This window comes from Antechinus flavipes, chromosome 1, assembly GCF_016432865.1.
Source record: "Antechinus flavipes isolate AdamAnt ecotype Samford, QLD, Australia chromosome 1, AdamAnt_v2, whole genome shotgun sequence".
In the NCBI taxonomy this organism is placed as follows: Eukaryota; Metazoa; Chordata; class Mammalia; order Dasyuromorphia; family Dasyuridae; genus Antechinus; species Antechinus flavipes.
In genome coordinates, this window is record NC_067398.1 from 674,079,645 (window position 1) to 674,100,838 (window position 21,194).

Here is a 21,194-nt window from a genome sequence, read left to right on the forward strand (position 1 = left end):
AATGTCCTACCCAGGCCCATCTCTTCTCAGGCTCAGGAGTGTTCTCTAGACCCCGTCTCTCCTCTCTCCCTGTCCCTCTCCCCTCCCTCTCACCCTCTCCACTCCAACACGAAGAAATGGTGACCGTGGGGCACATTCCTTGCGCCAAGGATCAGTTTAGCTTCTGTAAGACTATTCTTGGTATGCACAGGTCAGCACAGGGACAAAGTGAAGCCTGGAATTTGCCCTCCTTTCTTCCCTTCCCTCTTCCTCGTTCCTTGGCTCACAAGGCCAGGCCCTGGCTCTATGTGTATGGGGGCATCTTGGGGCATGGGGCTCGCCAGCTGCTTCCCTATTTTCTTTCTCCAGCCATTTTTAAAAAAAGAATGATTACTTTATTCTGGTTTTTAATCAATGAAACCAAAAATCTCCTTGTCCTAGTAAAAATGGGGAACTAAGTCCCAGCTTCTAGCCATGAAATCTCTCATTAAGACCTCATCAACTCAGGAAGAGAAGGGACCTCAGAGGACATCTGGATCTGAGTGGAAATCCCCTTTCTATGAAGGATTATCTAGGCCCAGCCTGATAGGGTATCACTCCCTCCCAGAGCTGTCCATTGCACTTAGCTCAAATTGGGAAGAAGGATGACCTGAGATTAAGCCAAAAAGTAGTTTTTCTGCTACTTTGTCTACTGGTTTTGCCCTCTGGGGCAAGCACAATTATGAAGGCTAGAAGTCAGCTCCCAGGGTTCTCCCAGACCGTCTGTTTCCCAGGTGAAATGTCCTTCAAAAGTTCATCCTATGGCTTGGTTTCCAGTTCTCCCCTCATCTTTCCCATCTCTTTCTGTCCTTATCAGATTGTCTGATACTCCCAGTCCTCCAGGTAGAGCTGAGCAGGGCAGAGCCCAGTGGGACACACACTCTCTTTGTGTCTTTGTCTCTGTTTGTCTGCCTCTCTCTGTCTCTCTGTGTCTGTCTCTCTCTCTCTCTGTCTCTGTCTCTCTCTCTCTCTATCTCTGTCTCTCTCTTTCTGTCTCTGTCTCTTTCTCTGTCTCTGTCTCTTTCTCTGTCTTTGTGTCTGTCTCTGTCTCTCTCTCTCTCTATCTCTGTCTCTCTCTCTCTCTCTCTCTCTCTCTCTCTCTCTCTCTGTCTCTCTCTTCTCTCTTTCTGTCTCTGTCTCTTTCTCTGTCTCTGTCTCTTTCTCTGTCTTTGTGTCTGTCTCTGTCTCCCTCTCCCCCATCTCTCTCTCTGTCTCTGTCTCTGTCTCTCTCTCTCTTTCTGTTTCTCTCTGTCTCTGTCTCTCTGTCTCTATCTCTGTCTCTGTTTCTCTCTGTTTTTGTCTCTGTCTCTGTCTCTCGATGCAGCAGAAGATTAATTTTTTGGCTCCAGGCATTCCCTCTGACTTCAGTGCACTCCCCCAAGTCCCTCAGACTTTAGCCGATGGCTTAGTTTTGACCCCAATATGCCGGAGTAGAGTGCTCTCTAGAGGGTCTGGAAGCAGCAGGCCGGGTCTGGATCAAAGCTTTGCTATGTACTAGGCTTGGATGAGCCTGCTTATCCTTTCTGGGCCTCAGTTTCCCTACTTGAGGAGATGAGATTAGACTAGATAGCTTCTCCCAGTTCTAAATCCTATGATTCTATGAGACGTCCAGGACTCTCAGGGGCTGTCACGGGTGGCGACTCATCGGTCCATAGTCTTAGTCCCCCGAAGCCCTGGCCCGGTTCACACCGAGGACCCTCCGCCACGGAGTGCTCACACCAGGGTAGAGTCTTTCCCAGAGCTGCCAGTCTTTCGGTTCAGCACCCCCCTCATCTCCTGAGCCACCCCATTCCAGGGCCTGGCCCGGGCCCCCAGCAGCCCCGATTCTGCCGACAGCGTCCGGTGCATCCTGGGGGCCGTGCGGTCACCCTCCTCGGCGGGCGCCGGACTCCCCGCGGCGAGTGAGGAGGAGGCCGCGTGAGGCTGGGCCTCCAGGAACGGGGGGTAGGAGAACTCGCGGTGGATGTCGGGCCGCGCCCGGACACTCGGGGTCTGCTTGTAGAGGTCCCTGGCGGAGCGGGTTGTGTTGTTCTCATAGAGGGTGTGGGCCGGCTCGGGCAGGCGATGGCGGGAAGCCTTGGAGGCCCTGAGCAGGACGTGGATGAGGGTGACCAGGAGGAGCACTATCCCGGAGGACAGGATACAAGCGCCCACGATCCCTGTTTCCATTTCAAACAGCAGCAGCATGTAGATAGACAGAGCTGGGAGGGAGAACGGGGAAGGAATGGACATGTTACTGCCGGGAGGAGTAGCAGGGGTAGCAGCAGCAGTGCTGGTGGTAGTGGTAGTAGTAGTAGTAGTTATAATTGTAGTAATAGTAGTAGTAGTAGTTGTAGTAGTAATTGTAATAATTTAGTAATAATAGTAGTAGTAGTAATTGTAGTAATAGTAGTAATGGCAGTAGTAGTAATAATAATTGTAGTAATAGTAGTAGTAGTAGTAATTGTAGTAATAGTAGTAATGGCAGTAGTAGTAATAATAATTGTAGTAATAGTAGTAGTAATAATAGTAGTAATAGTAATAGTAGTAATAATAGTAGTAATAGTAGTAGTAGTAATGATAGTAGTAATAGTAGTAGTAGTAGTAATTGTAGTAATGGCAGTAGTAGTAATAATAATTGTAGTAATAGTAGTAGTAATAATAGTAGTAATAGTAGTAGTAGTAGTAGTACTAGTAGTATAGTAGTAGTAACAGTAGTAGCAGTAGTAGGTGACCCAAGATTAGGGCTGAAAGGGAAATCAGAGGCCATCTGGTCCAATGCTTTAAGTGTACAGAAGTATTTAGGTAGGAGCAGCTAGGTGGCACAGTGGGTAGAGCACCAGCTCTGAAGTCAGGAGGACCTGAGTTCCAGTCTGGTCTCAGACACTTAACATTTCCTGGCTGTGTGACCCGGGGCAAGTCACTTAACCCCAATTGCCTCAGGGAGAGCAAAAACAAAAAAAGAAGTACATAGGTAGCATGGTGTCTAAAATTCTGGGCCTGCGTCGGCTCTTTGCAAGTTACTCATTCTCTGTCTGACTCAGTTTCCCCCATTGAAAAATGGGGATAATAAGAGCACCTGCCTCCCAGCATTGTTGTGAGGCTTGCGTGACATAAAACATTTTGCAAACCTTAAAATATTATTTAAGTACTAGCCAGTATTCGATAATATTGTGTTATCCCATTTAAAAAATTGTTATTGTTATTTTTAACAGGGTGAGGCCCGTGGCATTCCTGCTGCTGCGCTGCTGTCACTGGGCCCACAGAGGGTGAGTGTACATCCTAATATTTTATTCAGGCACAAAAAGCAGGCATTCTATTCCCTTCTGCAATGCTTTGCTAACAGTAAGGCATCCTGGCAGGACCCTGACTTGTCCTTGAGGAGAACAAGATAGCCACGGGTGCACATTCATGACAGAATGACAGAGGGACAAGACTGGGTTCAATCTCCACAACGCGGTGCTTCTGTCACAGCTGACTTTGGTAAGTGACGATTCTTGTCTGAGCTGTTTCCTCATCTGTAAAGTGGGAGCGTTGGATTAGATCAGGATTTCTTAAACTTTTTCCACTCATGGCCCCTTTTGGCCCTAAACAGTTTTATGTCCTCCAGATATTTGGTAATAAAAGAGTTACACAAATCAGACACTAATGATAATAAATCATAATTTCATCATGTCCACATTCAATTAGGTGACCCCATGGGCCACAACCTAGAATTAAGACCTGTGAGATTCCTTTCTCCTGGGAATCTAGGTCAAGACAGCTGGCTCCATCCATTGTAATCTGGGTGGTCTTAGAGGAGACCCCTCTTTGGGGTCTCAGTATCCGAGCTGGACGAGGAGTCAGGAAATTCCTGAGTCCCACCTCTTCCTCTTCCTAGCTATGAGCCCATGGGCCTATCAGTTTACCCTTCTGAGCCTTGGTCTCCTAAAACAGAGCTAACTATGCTTGTTGTGCCTCTGTCCCAGGATAGCTGTCAAAGTCCAACGAAATCATGTATTTGGGAAAATTTTAAAACACTATAGAAACAGCAACTTAAATTCTGAGCATTTAATTTCACATGGAATTATAGATTGAGAGTGAAAAGGGGCCAGCCCTTCATTTCAGACATGGGGAAAATGAGGTATAGAGAGAATGACTTAATTGATGTCACCCAGATGGTGAGAGCCAGAATCGGAATCCAGACCCCTTACTACTGTCCCACAGTGCCTCTTTCATATAAATCTTGGGAGGTGAATACTACAAGTACTGAATTATTCCCCATTTTACAGAAGAGAAAATTGGGGCTCAGAGGGGATAGAGTTTGCCCAAGATGATATAACAGGTAAAATACTTTGTAAATTGTAAAATACTATAGAAATACTTGCAAATGTATGCAAGCAGTCCACACTTTTAAATGCTCCCACCTTGGGCACCTAATCATAAGCTAATCACCTCTCTTTCCCTCTGCCTGCCTTCCTCTCTGCACACCAGGACTTCCAGTTTCTTGACTCCTCAATTCTCTCCCAGACCATCTCTGTGTTAACCACTCTTTCCTCTTCTCCCCATCTTGACCCTGTGTTCAAACAATTCAGCTCCATACCATCCTCCTCCCTCGAGTACCTAGCTTCTTGTCAAAGGACTCAATGAGACTTGACCAAGCCTTTGCCTTGAACTTCGCTCATCATTCCTCATTTGACTGTTACTCCTCTCTCCATTCAGTAAATTCCTGTGGCTCCCTATTACCTCCAGGATCAAGTATAAATAATTTCTCATTGGATGTGACGCATCCCCATGGGTTTCCAGTCTTCTTATAATTTAGTAGCAGGGTATCCCTCCCCTGTATCCTGATTCAGTGACCCTGGCCTACTGGCTGTAGCCTGAACAAGACACTCCCATCTCCTGATCTGAATACTTTCCCTGGTTGCTCCCATGCATAGAATGCTCTCCCTTCTCCACTCCAACTACTGATCTTCCCTGACTTCCTCCAAATTCCAGCTAAAACCCCACCTTTTACAAGACTTTACCTTAGGACACAGATTGTCAGAGCTGGGAGGGCCCTTAGAACTCAGGATGTCAGGGCTGGGAGGGCCCTTAGAACCCAGGAAGTCAGAGCTGGGAGGGCCCTTAGAACCCAGGAGGTCAGGGCTGGGAGGGCCCTTAGAACCCAGGAAGTCAGAGCTGGGAGGACCCTTAGAACCCAGGAGGTCAGAGCTGGGAGGGCCCCTAGAACCCAGGATGTCAGGGCTGGGAGGGCCCTTAGAACCCGGGAGGTCAGAGCTGGAAGGGCCCTTAGAACCCAGGAGGTCAGGGCTGGGAGGGCCCCTAGAACCCAGGAGGTCAGAATTGGGAAGGCCCTGAGAACCCAGGGGGTCAGAGCTGAGAGACCCTTAGAACACAGTACATCAGAATTGAGGAGAAGCTACAAAATATCATTGTAGTGTCTATAGGAAATAGCAATGAACTTGAAGTCAGGAGACACAGGTTAAAATGCCAAGTGACCCTTACTAGCTATGTCAGGAAAAAAATACACAGCTGTGTCCATTTTTTCACCTATAAAATCGGGAATAATAACATTTGTACTACTTACTTCATGGGGTTGCTGGAGGGAAAACCCATTACAAACCTTCAAGCAATGAAATTTCTTTTTATTATATAGCCTTTCTTGAACCAGTATTTTATTGTGTTATATATACATATAAAATATTATATATTTTCAATCCTCCCTGATATTCTGCTGGGCACATGACAATATTCTGTTTTGTCTTGTTTTGTTTCCTTTTTCTCTTTTTCTTTTTTAAAATTCTTTTTAAAAAATAAAATAAATAAAAAATAAATAATTCTTTTTTTTTTTTTTAATAAATAAAAGTTTTTTTAAAAGCATTCCCTCAGTATAAGTGGTTATAGAATGTGGAGCCTGGGAGAAATCTCAGACCACATGGGCAGCCTTGTGGTGCGACAGACAAGACAAGTGAATCTGAGACAGGCCATCCTGCTGCCCAGCCCAGGCCTAGGGGTTGGAGAAGGTGCCTTGGGGAGGAGGAGGTTGGGTAGAGAAAAGAGGGAGGGAGTTATTCAGGGGTCACTCAACACTGAGTACTGGGTTAAGGGTTAGCTTCTGGTCCTTGCCCATTCATAGGATATTGAGAAAAGAGATGGGCACCTACCTGCCAAGTACACCGAGACCCCACAGCAGAAGAAGCCAATAGAGACGTGCCGGAGGCAGCGGCTGTCCAACAGGAACCAGTCAGCCCTGTTAAAAAAAAAAAAAGGGTTTTAAATAAGGAAAGTTTTCAAATAAGAAATTAAGGTAAAGGGACAAGATGGAGACATAGCAGTCCAGAGGCCTGTTTTAGGTCCTTCAGGAACAGAGGACTTACCATCTCTTACTATAGTCTATCTAACACTACAGTAGTTACCTGTTGTTGCAGGAAGTTTTGAAACTATATGCTCTGAGTTCAGATCTCTCTCTTCTGGTGTGACCTTGAGCAAATAAATTAACCTTCCTTATCCTGTTTCCTTATTTGCAAAATAAGTTAATAAAATAATAAAGGCTGGGCTAGGTGGGCTTTCAGATCCCCTCCATCTCTAGACCCTGGAATCACTAATCCTGTGAAATCAGCCTCTCTGCCCACCCTGGTTTTGCCCCCTGGGGCCAAGCAGGACATGGCAGAGCCACTTTTCAAACTATCATTCCAGTGATGTTGTCAGTGTCCATCCCAGCGGGCAGCGCCCAGATCCGGACACACCCCGAGGATTATCAGTCGCTGCACCAGAGTTAGAAAGTGCCTCCGGGGCCAAATCCTAGGAGCCATCCGTGAAAGAAATCCCCACCAGGAAGTAGCTGACAGGTGGGCACCCAGAAGACCTCTAGGGAAGAAGATATCACCCAGTTTGGACATCCCAAATGCAGCAGAAGGCAGAAACAGTGGGAATCACGCTGATGAGCAGAGCAGGTTGGTGTCTCACCTCTGATACTCACTCACCCAGGGACAGCTCCGTGGGGCAATAGATAAGTATTGGTTCTGGAAGCCTTAAATTCAAATCCCTCCTTAGATCCTGGCCAAGTTCTTTCATGTCTGATGCTCAGTTTTCTCATCCACACAATAGACATAAAATAGCACCCGCCTCCTCGAGGACCAAGTGAGGTTTTATATATATATATATTCTTCTATAATATTTTATTCACTGTACTTTATAAACCTTGTGCCTCAGTTTCTTCCTCTGAATTGTTTCCTCATCCACACAATGGACATAAAATAGCCTGTCTCCCAGGATTGTTTTGAGGATCAAGTAAAATGATATGTATAAACTTCCCTATAATATGCTATTCACTGATCTTTAAAGGCCCCTTGCTTCAGTTTCCCCCTTTGTAATATTTCCTCATCCACACAATGGACATAAAATAGTACCTGCCTTCCAACGTTGTTGTGAGGATCAAGTGAAATGATATGTATAAACTTCCCTATACTGTGTTGCTCACATGCCTTTAAAGGCCCCCTGCTTCAGTTTCCCCCTTTGTAATATTTCCTCATCCGCACAATGGACATAAAATAGCACCTGCTCCCCAAGGTTGTTGTGAGGATCAAGTGAGATGATACATAAAAAGTCCTCTATAATATTTTACTCATTGTCCTTTAAAGGCTCCCTGCCTCCATTTCCTCCTTTGTAATTTGAGGGTTGAACTAGAAGGTCTCTGAGACCCTCTACTTCTACTTTATCAGATCCCTCCTTCTGAACGCTTGCTCTATGCACGGAATGGCAAAAGTCTGAGCTGGAAGAGATCTGTGACGGTGTAAAGAGCAACTCAGAGAAACTGAGACCCAGGAAAAGCAACCACAGCATCCTGGATATACATGATGATGATAATGATGATGATGGACAGTTAGGTGGCTTGGAATCAGGAAGAGCTGAGTTCAAATCTGGCTTCAGATGTTGACTAGCTGTGTGACCCTGAGTAAGCCACTTAATCCTGTTTGCTCCAATTCCTTATCCACATAAGGGAGACAGTAACAGCACCCATTTCCCAGGGTTGTTGTATGGATTTTTATGGATAAAATGAGGTGATTTTTTATAAAGTGTTTAGCACATAGTAGGCTATTTATAAATATTTATATAGTGGCAGCTAGGTGCAGTGTATGGAACTCCAGACCTGGAGTCAGGAAAAGCTGAGTTCAAATTCAACCTCAAACACTTATTAGCTGTGTGATTGCGGACAAGTCACTGCACCCTGTTACCTCAGCTGCCTCATCTGTAAAAATGAACTGGAGGAGAAAATGGCAAATCATTGCAGTATCTCTGCCAAGAAAACCTCCAGTGGGGTCACAAAGAGCTGGGTATGACTGAACATGACTGAACTACTCTCCTCTGATGAAAAGCACTTGAAGAAGCTGCAATCAATATCTCCATTTTATAGATGAGGAAACTGAGACAGAGGAGCTGATTGACTGGCACAGGGTCACACAGCCAGTAAGTATCTGAGGCAGCATTCAGACTCATGTTCTTTACAGAAAGTCCAGCTCTCATACCCAGCCTATTTGCCTAGAGATCCAATCTCAGAGTCAGAGCAAGATTCAAGCCTTGACCCTGACACACACTGGCTCTATGACTCTGGAGGAGTCACTTAGTCCCTCAATGATCCCAGGCAACTCGAGAACATTGTTGCAGAGCATGTGCTGGGGGACTAGGGGCTCAGTGCCCTGTGATCTGGAGAGTCCGAGTAAACATTTATGGCGCTTCTTTTGTACCAGAGAAGTCTGAACTATTATAGCATCAAAAGATAAAACATGTTGATGTTATGCAAAACTATGCCTATATTTTATGCATTTCTAAGTTTCTAATTTTTTTTTAATGTGTGTTGTTTGCAGCTTCTGCAAAACTCTCCCGAAATTCCCACTAATTTCTTATGCTGATCCATGATATCCTGAAAATTCAATTGGGAAAATCAAGATGTGGAAGAGATAATTGTACTTGGAGGGAGCAGAACTGTAAGTGTGAAAAGACTATAAAGATAAAAGGGTGGGAGTGGGACGGGACAGGTTATGAAGGGATTTGGATGCTAAATAAAGGGTTTTCTATTTTATTCTGGCTTTTTGTTTTTTGGAATTTTTTGAGGATAAGTGACTTGCCTACGGTCATACAGCTAGTGAGTGATACATGTCGGAGGCTGCATTTGAATTCAGCTCCTGATTCCAGGGTGAGTGCTCTATCCACTGCAATGGAGCCGCCCCTTCTTTTTGACTCGAGAAGTGATAGGGAGCCACTGTAGTTTACTTTATAGCAGGGGTGATATAGTCAGACCTGTGATTTAGAATGAGGCACTTCTGCAGAGATGAGTAAGGCAGACCAACCAATGGGTTATTTCAATTGTCTAGATGGTAAAGCCCTGGAAGAAAATGAGGGCAATGCCAGAGGAGAGAAGGGACAGTGAGAGATGGGAGAGTGGAAATCAGCATTTTTATGTATCTGAGCTCGGTTCTCTTTTTAAAAATAATTCTTAAAATATTTTATTGTATGTTTTTTGTCTTTATAACATCATTTCCAAATATAACTTTTAACTATTCTCTACTTATTAAGCTATTCTAATAGCAAAAAATTTAAAAAGAAAGGCAAAAAAGTGAATCGTCAACTAAATCTGAAATGTTTCACACCCATAATCCCTTACTTTTCCCAAAGACAAAGGGTATGTATATAAGTGAATTTGAGAATCATCAACATTGAGATGATAATTGAATAAAAAGGGAGTTAACAGGGATGGATGGAGAAAATGAGAGTTTTTTGAAGAAGGGAGAGATTGTGGGTATGTTTGTAGAGAAGAGGCAGAGAGGAAGAGAAGGTAAGAGGGGGGATCACAGAGGGGCAATCTGCTGGAGAAGGCGGAATGGACCAAATTCATCAGTGCAAATCGAGGGGTTCACCTTGGCAAGGAGAAAGGTCATTTTTTCTTGCAAGATCGGGGTAAAGAGATAGTGAAGGAAGGTCTCTGAGTGGAATGAATTGAGGAAGGGTAGAAGAGGAGCTTTCAATGAATGGCTTCAATATTTCAATGAAATATGAAGTGAAGTTCTTAGTAGAGAAGATGGATAAAAGGAAACCACAGAAATTTGAGGAGTTTTGGAAGATTTGGAAGAACCAAGTGGTAAACCAATTCAAAAGATGTTAAAGGGATGGCTTTGTAGAAATAAGGAACCAATTGATACACACACACACACACACACATACACACACACACATATATATAATATAATTAACAGAAACATATATATATATATACTTGTATGTATATATATATGTACACACACATATATAATGAATCCAATTAACAGGTTTCTGTGATTTTTTCCATCTTCATTCAATATTATGTAAGTAGAAGTGAAGGCAGGAAATGGGGGGAATAATCCAAGGCTAGGGTTTGGCAAGACAAGAGTGCTAACAGAATATGAGGAAGGGCAGAAGAGCCTCAAGGGAAGAGGGCAGTGTGGAGTAAGCTGGTTCACCAAGAAGTTTGGGGAAGAAAGGAGAAGGAAGCTTTTGTAAAGCCAATGGTCTGAGAAAGAACTAAAGGGCTGAGGGGTTGAGTGAGGAGAGAGAAGACCATGGTTGTAAGGCAGGAGAGGTGTAATCGTAACAAACGGTGATACAATAAGGGCATTTTGGAGATTGCAAAAATGGAAGTGGTGCTTTTGTGAGTGATGATGAGATGAAGGGTCTGACGTAGGTGGGATGGAAGTCATGGGAAATGGGGAAGTGGGGCAACTAGGAGGTTATGGTGTTTGAGGGAGAACCAGTATGGCCAGGGAGGAGAGAGGCAAGGGGATACTCCCCGAGAAGGACAGAGCAGGCCCCAGAAACCCTTCACTAGATTTTTTTAAAGGCACTCCAAGGGGCTGCTGGCTAATAATATAGAGAGCTTCCCAGAACTAGCTTTCACCATGACTCTGAGATCCTTGAATTCTAGTCCTGATTTGGCCACCAATGGACAATTATTCGTTCTTCAAGGTGGACGGCTAGCTGCAGCCCCGAGAAATAAAAGAAGCCTTTTTCTGGTAGATTAGCGTGTTATTAACTGGACAAACAGGTCCCACCAGATAAAAAGCCAGAATTTACAGAAAACAGAAAGTCAGAGCTGGGAGGATCCTTAGAACATGGAAGGTTAGAACTTTAGGAGGCCCTTTGGGGCAGAGAACATTAGAGTTGAGAGGGATCTTAGAACATAGAATGTCAAAGTTGGGAGGAGCTCTAGCCCATACAATGTCTGATGACTTTGTAAACTTTAAAATGCTCTAAGCACTAGTATTTGAGGGGGGCCATACTTGTAGAGATGACTCCCAATAAGGAAATTCACTCCTCCAATGTCAATAACACCTGGTCTACCCCTTATATAGGACCAGAGAGTTGCCTGGGGACAATGAATATGGAAATGATTTGCCCAGAGTCACACAGCCAATATATCTGAGACAGAACAGAAACCATCTTCCTTATTCTGAAGTCAGCTCTCAGTCCACTATTACACCCTGATTCCCTTTATGATTGCGAGTTATCATTTTACAAAGGTCATATTTGCCCCATTCTGGAATCAATCCTGTTCAATCCATCAGCTGAAACTCTAATGTCCTCATGGTGGAACAGATAGTTAGATCTGGTGCTTGATACTGACTGCCTGAATCAGCCTGGGTAAGGCCCTTAACTTTTTCTCAGCCTGTTTCCTCATCTGCAAAATGGGGATAATAGCAGCACCTGTTGCACTGGGTGTTTCAAATTTCTTCATAGCTAAACCGAGGAGCCCTAAGCAACATAATGGCCAGCCAGGGTTCCAGAGGATAAATGATGCAATATGCAAGAGGCAATAGACTCAGGGCACAGAATGAGTTGTATTTTTCTGGGATATGGGCAGTGCAGGAACTTGTTTTACTCAACTGTACATATTTGAACTACAAGAACTTTCTTTTTCTTTTAAACTCAGGGAAGAAGAAAAATGGATTTTGTTAAGTGGAAAAAATTTTTTGAATGGGAAAAATGCTGGAGTTGGGACTAGATGGCATCCAGTTCTAAAGCTATGCTACATCTCCAGCTTTCCTTTGGGATCCTGTTTGTATTTCTGGATGTATGTCCTTCTCCCACTCCCTGAAATGAGTTCCAGGCCCCTACTTACACTGAGCCAAGCAGGTTAAAGCCCAGTCCCTCCAACATGCACCTCCCACGTGGTCCTGCTGGCAGTACCTCTGCCCTTGCTTTCAGCGGCCTCCCAGCCTGGGGTTAATGATTTCACCAGGCCATTAGCTTCATCTTGCAAGGTGACCCGCAGAAATATGAGGCCCTGGTATGTCCACCTTCCCACACCTCCCACCCCCATCCTGCCAGAAAGCTGAAAGTCCCCATCAGATCCAGTAATGGATCTCCAAGGAGGAAGTAAAATCTCTGCCTTCAAGTAGCTGCAGTGTTTAGAACAACAACTTATTCTACGAGGCCCCAGATTGGGGTGGGGAGAGAGGAATGATGGAGGGAAACTAACCAGGGGCAATTTAGATTTAATGGAAGGAGAAAGTTCCTAACAATAAGAGCTCTAGAATGGGCTGCCTTCATTGGTGGAAGAGAACTAGGGGGATATACTCTGGCCATCCCTGGGAGCCCTCAAGCAGAGGCTGAAAGTCTACTTAACAGGAAGTTAAAGAGGAGATTCCTGTTGACCTCCTTTCCACAAGATGTCTTCTTTTACCCTTTCCCCTGCTCAGATATTCTGTCCATTTTTGAATCCCAAATCTTTCTCCCCTTCAAAGCTTGCCCTAGGTTTGGGGAGTCTAACCCTCGCCTTGTAGGTACCTAATCTAACAGTCTATCTGCATTACCATGAGGATGTTACAGAGATGGCAGAAGGATCCAGTAGGAGTGATGGCAGGAGGAGGGTCTGGCAGGTTAGCACCTCTTCTTCAACTTGTGGTTTTAGGGGTTTCCCAAAGCTCTGAAGGTTCAATGTCATGGCTGAAAAAACACTGCAGGTATGTGGCAGACTGGTTCCAAGGTCAGAGCTCTGTCCACTGTCTCCTTAATTAATACTTGTCAATTGACTTAAATTGAGATGATTTGTCTCAAGTGTCTTCCCACAGAGGTTACCGTCTGTTTTTCCTGCTTAGATGTTATGTGTGAGACATGTTTGCATCCACCATTCCTGTTAGACAGGGACCCTGTTTTTCCCTTTCTTTTTATTCCCAGTGTTAGCATATAGTAGGTGCTTAATAAATTACTCATTGACTGACTGACTGATACAAGATCATAAAGACATAATAGTGGTCACACAGAATCTCAGAACTAAGATGAACCTCAGATGGCATCTAGTCTACCCTTTATCTGGACAGAAATACTGTTTATTTGATCATCCGCTTGAATACTCCCAGTGATGGGCTCTCACTCCCTTAAGGGACAACACAATCAGTTTTTAGAGAGCAGCAATGATGAAACTGTCCTCTCTACAACTTCCATCCATGGCTACCCAAGGGGGAAGTCAGCATAGTGGTGTGCGGAGAATTAAAGCCAGATGAGCCAGAGTCCACACTGCCTCTTACTTCAAACTGTAAAAGCTTCTATGAATCACTTCCTGTCTCTATGCTTCAGTTTACCCATCTGTAAAATCATAGACTCCTAGATTTGGAAGAGCCTTCAAGGGCCACCTAGTAGACCCATACAAGAAACTTCCTTCTTCAGTCTTCCTGATAAGTGTTGAAGACCTCTTAGAAAGGAATATTCATTATCTCCTATTCCCTTTTTGGATAACTTGAATTATTCGGAAGTATTTCCTTATATTGAACCTAAATCCTCTCTTCAGTATCCACTTTTTGGTCTTTTGCCCTCTGAGTCAAAGCAGAACAAGACTAATCTTTCTTCAAAAACCTGATGAAAAGTAATGTTTTTTCTCTCAGTTCTTCAGCCAATCATCTTATGGAATATTCGGTTGACCCTACTCTAGAACTCTGCCTTATCAAGGCCTTCCTAAAATATGATACAAAGAATGGAACACAACGTTCCAGAAACCAGTCAGAACAAGGCACTGTGAACTCACTGAACTTGCAGTCTACTACAAGCCCAGATTTCTTTCAGATGAACTGCTGCCCCCTAAAAAAAAATCCCCGAGACCAGATAAACTGCTGCCTAGCCATATTTTCCCTATCTCATATTTTGAATGAAGGTGATTTTTTTTAAAAACATAAGTCTAAGACTTTAAAATTAAAGTTTCTCTTATTAAATTTAGCCCCATAGTCTTCAGGGGTCCTCAAACTACGGCCCTCGGGCCAGATGTGGCAGCTGAGAATGTTTATCCCCTTCACCCAAGGCTATGAAGTTTCTTTATTTAAAGGCCCACAAAACAAAGTTTTTGTTTTTACTATAATCCGGCCCTCCAACAATCCGAGGGACAGTGAACTGGCCCCCTATTTAAAAAGTTTGAGGACCCTGGTTAAACTGTCAAGATCCTTCTGGATCCTCACTCAAGCCAACATGTTAGCTTATTTCTCACAGCTATGTCTCAACCAAAAAATGTAATAAGTGTTCCATCTTTGACTTTATTCAAGTCATTGATAAAAATAGTCAGCATCACAATGTCAGGGAAATTTCCGGAGCACTACACTGGAGATCTCTTTCCAAGCTGACATCAATTTGTTAATCTCTACTTTGGAGTCTGGTCATTCAAACAGCTCCAAATACATTTAATTGTCTTATAATATGATAATAACAAGTTAGCATTTACGTAGTAGTTTCAAAAGTTTACAAAGAGTTTTATATATTAATTCACTTGCTCCATTTGGCCAACATCATTCCATAGCACGAGTAATGATCAAATGTTTTCCTGAAATTAAGGCAAACTATCTAGAGCAATTGGAGAAGGAAATGGCCAACCACTCCAGTGTCTTTGCCAAGAAAACCGCAAATGGGGTCACCAAGAGTCAGACATGACTGAAAATGAGCAAACAACAACAACAATAAAATATCTAGAGCATTTCCCAGGTCTAGTAACCCTGTTAGAAAAAAGAAATGAGATAATCTGGCATGACCTATGCTTGATGAAGTCATATAGACTCTCTGTGGTAACTGCTTCCTTTAGTCGTTTTCAGTCATTTGGGGTTTGCCATTTCCTGCTCATTTTCTAGATGAATCAACTGAGGCAAACAGGGTTAAATGACTTGCCCAGAGTTGATCAGAGAGTAAGTTTCTGAGGCCAGATTTAAATTCTGGGTCAAACACTATCTGCTGTACCATTTATTTTCTTTTCTAGATGTGCACTAACCATCCTTTCATTATTCTATTCTAGGACAAGATTTGGACTAGATGATTCCCTGAGGTACCTTTTACCTCTAATATTCTGTGATTCTGCCATTCTAAGAAAAAAAAAAAAATCTTTGTCTTCTAAATAACTCTTCTCCCTTCCACATACATATTCTCCCATATTTCCAAGCTAAATATCATTAAATCCTCCAAGCAATGTCATGATATCCAATCCCCTCTCCCTAGTAATCATATACCCTCCTATGGACACCCTCCTATATTAGACATCACCCAGCGTCTATCTTGGAACTTGGTGCTCAGAATGGAACATAAATGAGGTCAGAGAAATGAGTAGCATTATCATTTCCCTCCTTTTGGACCCTGTAATTTTATTAATCCCCAGCTCTACATCTTTATAATCTGTTTGGAAGCAATACACCACAGTGAAAACAGCAATGGCTGAAGTCAAAAGACCTGTGTTCAAATTCTGCTTCTGATGTTTCCTACCTGTGTTATCTTGAATCACTTAAACTCCCTGAAAATCAGTTTGCTATAAAAATCAGCAGGTTTGGGGTAGATGGATTTGGAGATTTTTTTCAGCTCTGCATCTGAGATTCTGAACTAGTTATTAAACCTCTGTGAGACTTATTTACTTCTTCAGCATAAAACATGGGATTATTCTAGATCATCGGTTCTCAAAGAGTGTTCTAGGGAACCCTGGGAACCCCTAAACACTTTTAGGATTTCTACAGGTTAAAACTCTTTTCACTAAGACATCATTTGCCTATTACAATATTGCTCCCTTTTTCAACTGCCTATCTATGGGAGGCCAGGTTTTCTTCATGAACTTCAACCAAAACAACACGTCACAACAATTTGAATATGGAAACAGAAAAAATAATCCAGATGGCTTCTATTAAGCCAGATATTAAAGAAATTTGAGAAAATATGTAAAACAATACCACTCTTCTTATTTTTTTGCTTTAGAAAATAGTTATTTATCATAAAATACTAGTCATATTAATATGTAATGAGTTTATTATCATTTCAAATGAATTAAAATGTAAATATTTAAAAAACTGATCAGCTTTAATTTTTAATATTATAAATAGCAATAGATATGACCTTAACAGAACCTCTTGGAAAAATCCTTAATAATTTTAAAGAGCATAATGGGGTCCAAAAACTGAAACATTTGAGAATCTATCACTCTAAATCAAAAGTTCCCCTTGTTTTGTTCTCCTTATTCCCCCAACCTCCTCACCACTATATGCTCCTTCCCTCCTCCCCAATCCTTATGCCTGGGCTTTTCAATGAATATAGATCTGCATGATGACTTATGCTTGATAATTGGGGAGAACTATTATTATACTGGGGTACTTCTTTTTTTTTTTTGAGGACCAAAAATTTGGAGCTGGAAGAAACTTTAGAGTCTGACCCTCTCCATCTCTCATTTTACATAGGGTAAAGTTGAAGCCCAGTGGGAAGGGAGATCTGAACCTGGCCTTCCAACTCCCTACTCAGGGCTCTTTCCACTGAAGTAACTGCATATGCTTCCATTCAAGCTGTGGAAACTGACTCTCTTTGAGAGGCAGTAAAATGCATGGCAGAGTCCAAGGGCAGCTGGAAGGCTGAGGTCCAAGCCCTGGACCTGCTAGCAACTTGAATGATTTTAAGGAAATCAGTTTAATTCTTTACGCTTCACTTTCCCAGTCAGTAAAATGAAGAGATTTGGACTAACTGTTAAACTCTCAAATTAGTCCTAAATTTCCTTCTAGCTGACATTGTGTTCTAAGGGGCCCTTCCAGCCCCTAAGGGTTCTCCCAGCTCCGACTTTTGTTCTAAAGTCCTTCCCAGCTCCTACATTCTAGGTTCTAAGGGCCCTCCCTGCCCTGACATTCTCTGTTCTCGTAAGGTCATCTCTATGTCCTATTCCATGTTCTGAGGAGCACTCTGCCCCTGGAGACGCAAGAAGCTGCGAGCCAGCCAGGACTCTCCAAGGCTGGTCGGCTGAGGACACCTGAGTCCCTACCTGTCTGGGCTGGCCCGGGCCAGCTCGGCGCTGAGATGGCACAGCAGGAGACAAAAGAAGACCGCACAGAGATTAAGCACCAGGCAGAGCGCGCTCAGCGCCGAGGCCAGGGGCAGCAGGATCCCGGCGGCATCCTCGGCTGCCCCCTCCATGCCCAGCGACCGGCCCCACAGCTCTGCGCGGCCCGCCTGGAGCTGGAAGAGCAGCTGCGACGAGAGGAGCGACATGACCGCCGCCAGGATTCCCAGGAGTACCAAGACTGACAGGGCGGGCCCGCTGGATGCCCAGGGCATGGCCGGAGTTGGGCAGGGGCACGGAGGAGCAGAATTGGGGCTGAGAAGCTGGGGAAGGGAGGGGAGCAGGAAAGAAGGGAGAGAAGGCAGGGATGGAGAAAACACTCGTGGAATAGGGAAGGGGGAGGGCAGGGGCTGGAAGTCAAGGGTGCAAAGATGGGGCCTGGGCTGAAGGGAGAGTATTGGGTTAAGGCTACGGTCGAGGTAGGGGACTGGCTTAAAAGTCCGAGCCAGGAGGGGCGCAGAGGGAAAGTGGGGCAGCAAGGGCAGACTCTGGGCTGGGGGGAGGTTTTAGGGGTTGGGGATGCCTTAGGATGCCGGGAGCCCGTGGAGCCGAAGGTGTAGTCTGAGCTATAGATAGGATTCTGGGCGGGGGCGTGAGAGGAGTCGGGGTACAGTGGAGCTGTAGGAACGGGGGAGGTCCGGGATGGAGAGGCTTCGGAGCGGGGTGGGGAGGTCAGGATGCGGGGCTAGGGAGAAAAGGGGACAGGATCAAGCAGAGGAGAAAGTGCTGCTGGGAAGTCGCAAGGACCGGATCGGGAGAGAAGGGAGGAGCCGGCGGCGACCGGAGAAGCCGAGCAGAAAAAGTGACAAAGAAACTTTGGTCGAAACTTCGCAATCCTCCCCCGCCTCCCGATCCAAAGTGGAGCGCTCTCTCTGGGCGGCCGCAGGGCGGAGCCCGAGCCACCTGAAGGGGAGAGGGGCGATAAGGGGAAAAGAGTTCAGGATGCGGACCCGGGAAACTTAAGGCTGAAGTCCAGGGGGCGGGGAAGGAGTGGGCAGCCACCACTGCTCCCGCCCCCGCCGCCGCCGCACCTGCCTCGGTGCACTCCGGCTTTGTCTCGGCTCGCTCTGGGTTTCTCTCAGTGTCTGTGAGAGCCTCTCTCCCTCTCTCTCCCAGTCTTCTGAAACAAAGTATAGACCTGGGAAGGCTATTAGAGACCGTCTTTTAATCCAATCATTTCACTTTATAAATGGGGAAACTGAGGCTCAGAGGTGCGCAGGCCACGGTCACCCAATTGGTAAGTCTCAGTCTCTGGGTCTGAGAAAGCTAGTATCTTCCCTTGTTTATTTCTCTGATGTTTAGGCATCCATTTCTGTCTCCACTCTGGTGCCTTTCTTCCTCCTCTCCCTCTCCTCTATCTTTGAGTGTTCTCTGTGCCATCCTCAGTATTTCTCCCTCTTTGCATTTGCTTTCTTTCTTTTTCTCTCTTTGAGTCTTTCCCTATGTCTCTTAGTCTTACTAATCTCTGTCAGTGCCTTTGGGGAGAGTCGCTTTCCTTCTATCTCAGTGTCTCAGTCTATATGTTCCTTCCTCTTATCTGTCTCTTTGAATCTCTGTCTCTTTCATTCTGATTCTGTTTCTTCTATATCTGGAGGGGGGGAATGCAAGGCCCCAGTTCCCAAGAATTTTTCAGTCAAATATGGGAGCAGGGGATGGGGGGTGAAACTGAGAAAGAAAAATAAAGCAAAAAACCTGAACCAGTCACATTGATGTTTCACCAGACATCTGCAAGCTCATACCTCACTCTCCAGCACTCTCCAGAGGGAGGCAATAGCAGCTGTGAAGTAAATTCGCTCATGCTTGAGTGCCCAGTATCCTAGGGAAGGAGGAACTCAAGACTCCTTTTGAAAATCAGATTAGATGCCCATCAGCTGAAGAATCACTAAACAAAATTGTGATACATGAGATTATTATGAGTATGATTGCTCCAGAGAAGCTTGGGAAGACTTAAATGGACTGATACAATTGAAGTAAACTGAGCCAGGGAAACAATGTACACAGATTACAAAAGTGGCAAATGAGTAAAAATAACAACCAAAAAACCACAAAAAGAAATTGAAAGCTGTGTAATTATGTCCAAGCCTGATTCCAGAAAAGAATGAGGAAATGCACCTCTCTCCTTTTCTTGAAAAAAAAAAGGGGGGGGGGGAGACTATAGCCATGGATCATGGAACTGCCAAATTCAAGATGATGGTTTTGCTGAAATGGTTTTTTCCTTCTTTTTTATTTTGTTACAACAGATGGTTTGATAGGTAGGAGGGCAAGGAAAGCTTTATTTAGAATCAAGGTAGTGAAAAAAATTAATATTTTAAAAATTAACTATATGAGATTTTACTTCCTATCTTGCAGAAGGAAAAAGATTAAAAATCACAAAATGTTCAGTTCCCAAAGATGGGAACAGTCAGCGTGGTAGAACTGTGAGAAGTTAGGCTTCACTGGTGCATTGTTGGTGGAGCTGTGAAGTTATCCAATTGTTGTGGATTTTGCTTTGGAAGTATGTTTATGCCCAGCAACCTTATTGGACATACACTTCAATTAAGTCATTGAAAGAAACAAAAGACCAATATTTACCAAAATATAAATAGCAGTATTCTTTGTAGTAACAAAATGAGTCAGTCATTACACATTTTAAAATTGTATTTTTATTTATTATTTTCAACATTCATTTTGGTAAGATTTTGAGTTCCAAATTTTTCTTTTTCCCTTCCCTCCCCCCTCCCCAAGATGGCAGTCAATCTGATATGGGTTATGCATGTACAATCATATTAAACCTATTTCAGTATTAGTCACATGAATGAAAAATCAAAACAAAAGGGAAAAATCATGAGAAAGAAAAAAAATGAAAGTAGTAGGCTTGAACTGCATTCAGTCTCCATAGTTCTTTCTTTGGATGTACATGGCATTTTTCATCACAAGTCTATTGAAATTATCTTAGGTCACTGCATTCCTGAGAAGAGCTAAGTCTATTAAATGTTGCTATTTCTGTGTAAAGTATTCTCTTCGTTCTGCTCAATTGACTCAGGATCAATTAATTCATGTAGGTTTTTTCAGGCTTTTCTAAAATCCTCCTGCTTATCATTTCTTATAAAGCAATAGCATTCCATTATATTCAAGTATCATAACTTTCAACAAGCATTTATTAAACACATTCTGTGTACCAGGTACCATGCTAAGTGCTGGGGATCCAAAGAAAAGCTAGAAGCAATTCCTGTCCTCAAGGAGCTGGCACTTTAACATGGGAGACAATGTGCTAAAAATTACACATACAAGGTGTAAAACAAAGGTACTAGTATGGGAGTGGAGTGAAGGAAATCTAGGAAAAGTCTCCTAAAAATTAGGATTTGAGCTGAATTCTAAAGATAACCCAGAGGAAAGGAGGGAGAGTGTTCTAGGTTTGGAGGCAGCCACAGAAAAGGCCCAGAGTCAGGAAATGGAGCGTAGTATAGGAAGAACAATCCAAGATGCCAATGTCCCTGGAAGATAGAATAGATGAAAGGAAGAAAAGTTTAAAAAGCCCGGGAAGGGCCAGGTTATTGTTCAGTTGTGTCCTATTCTTTAGGACCCCATTTGGGACTTTCCTAACAATGATACTGGAATGGCTCATTTTATAAGTGAAGAAATTAAAGCCAACAGGATTAAATGACTTGCCTAGGTTACTCAACTAGTAAGCATCTGCGGTTTAGGACATCTGAGGTAGGGACAGAAGTGCAGATGTCTCATATATACATACATACATATGTACGTACATACATATATACACGTGTGTGTATCTGGGAGGGCAAGACCCTCAGGTTTCTGGACAAAACAGAAACAATGGCTATTTACATTTTCTCTGAGCTAACCAGGGCCTGAACAA

At 43.8% G+C, this 21,194-nt stretch overlaps 1 protein-coding gene across 1 annotated transcript; it reads right to left on the reverse strand.

The window, feature by feature from the left end:
- Nucleotides 1–1,309: 1,309 nt before the first annotated feature.
- TMEM221 (transmembrane protein 221) lies at nt 1,310–18,241 on the reverse strand. The gene is made up of 3 exons (XM_051972310.1): nt 17,261–18,241; nt 6,144–6,229; nt 1,310–2,219 (listed from the first exon to the last, which is right to left on the reverse strand). Exons 1-3 carry the CDS (start codon nt 17,551–17,553, stop codon nt 1,732–1,734), a joined length of 867 nt encoding a protein of 288 aa, XP_051828270.1. The 5' UTR covers nt 17,554–18,241; the 3' UTR covers nt 1,310–1,731.
- Between the last annotated feature and the right edge of the window lie 2,953 nt (nt 18,242–21,194).

Coding starts and splice junctions, on each gene's coding strand:
- TMEM221 (XM_051972310.1), bottom strand. CDS start 17,553: ATGCCCTGGGCATCCAGCGGGCCCGCCCTGTCAGTCTTGGTACTCCTG. Junction 6,230..17,260: donor GCCCGGGCCAGCCCAGACAG/GTAGGGACTCAG, acceptor TTTTTTTAACAG/GGCTGACTGGTTCCTGTTGG. Junction 2,220..6,143: donor GGTCTCGGTGTACTTGGCAG/GTAGGTGCCCAT, acceptor TCTCCCTCCCAG/CTCTGTCTATCTACATGCTG.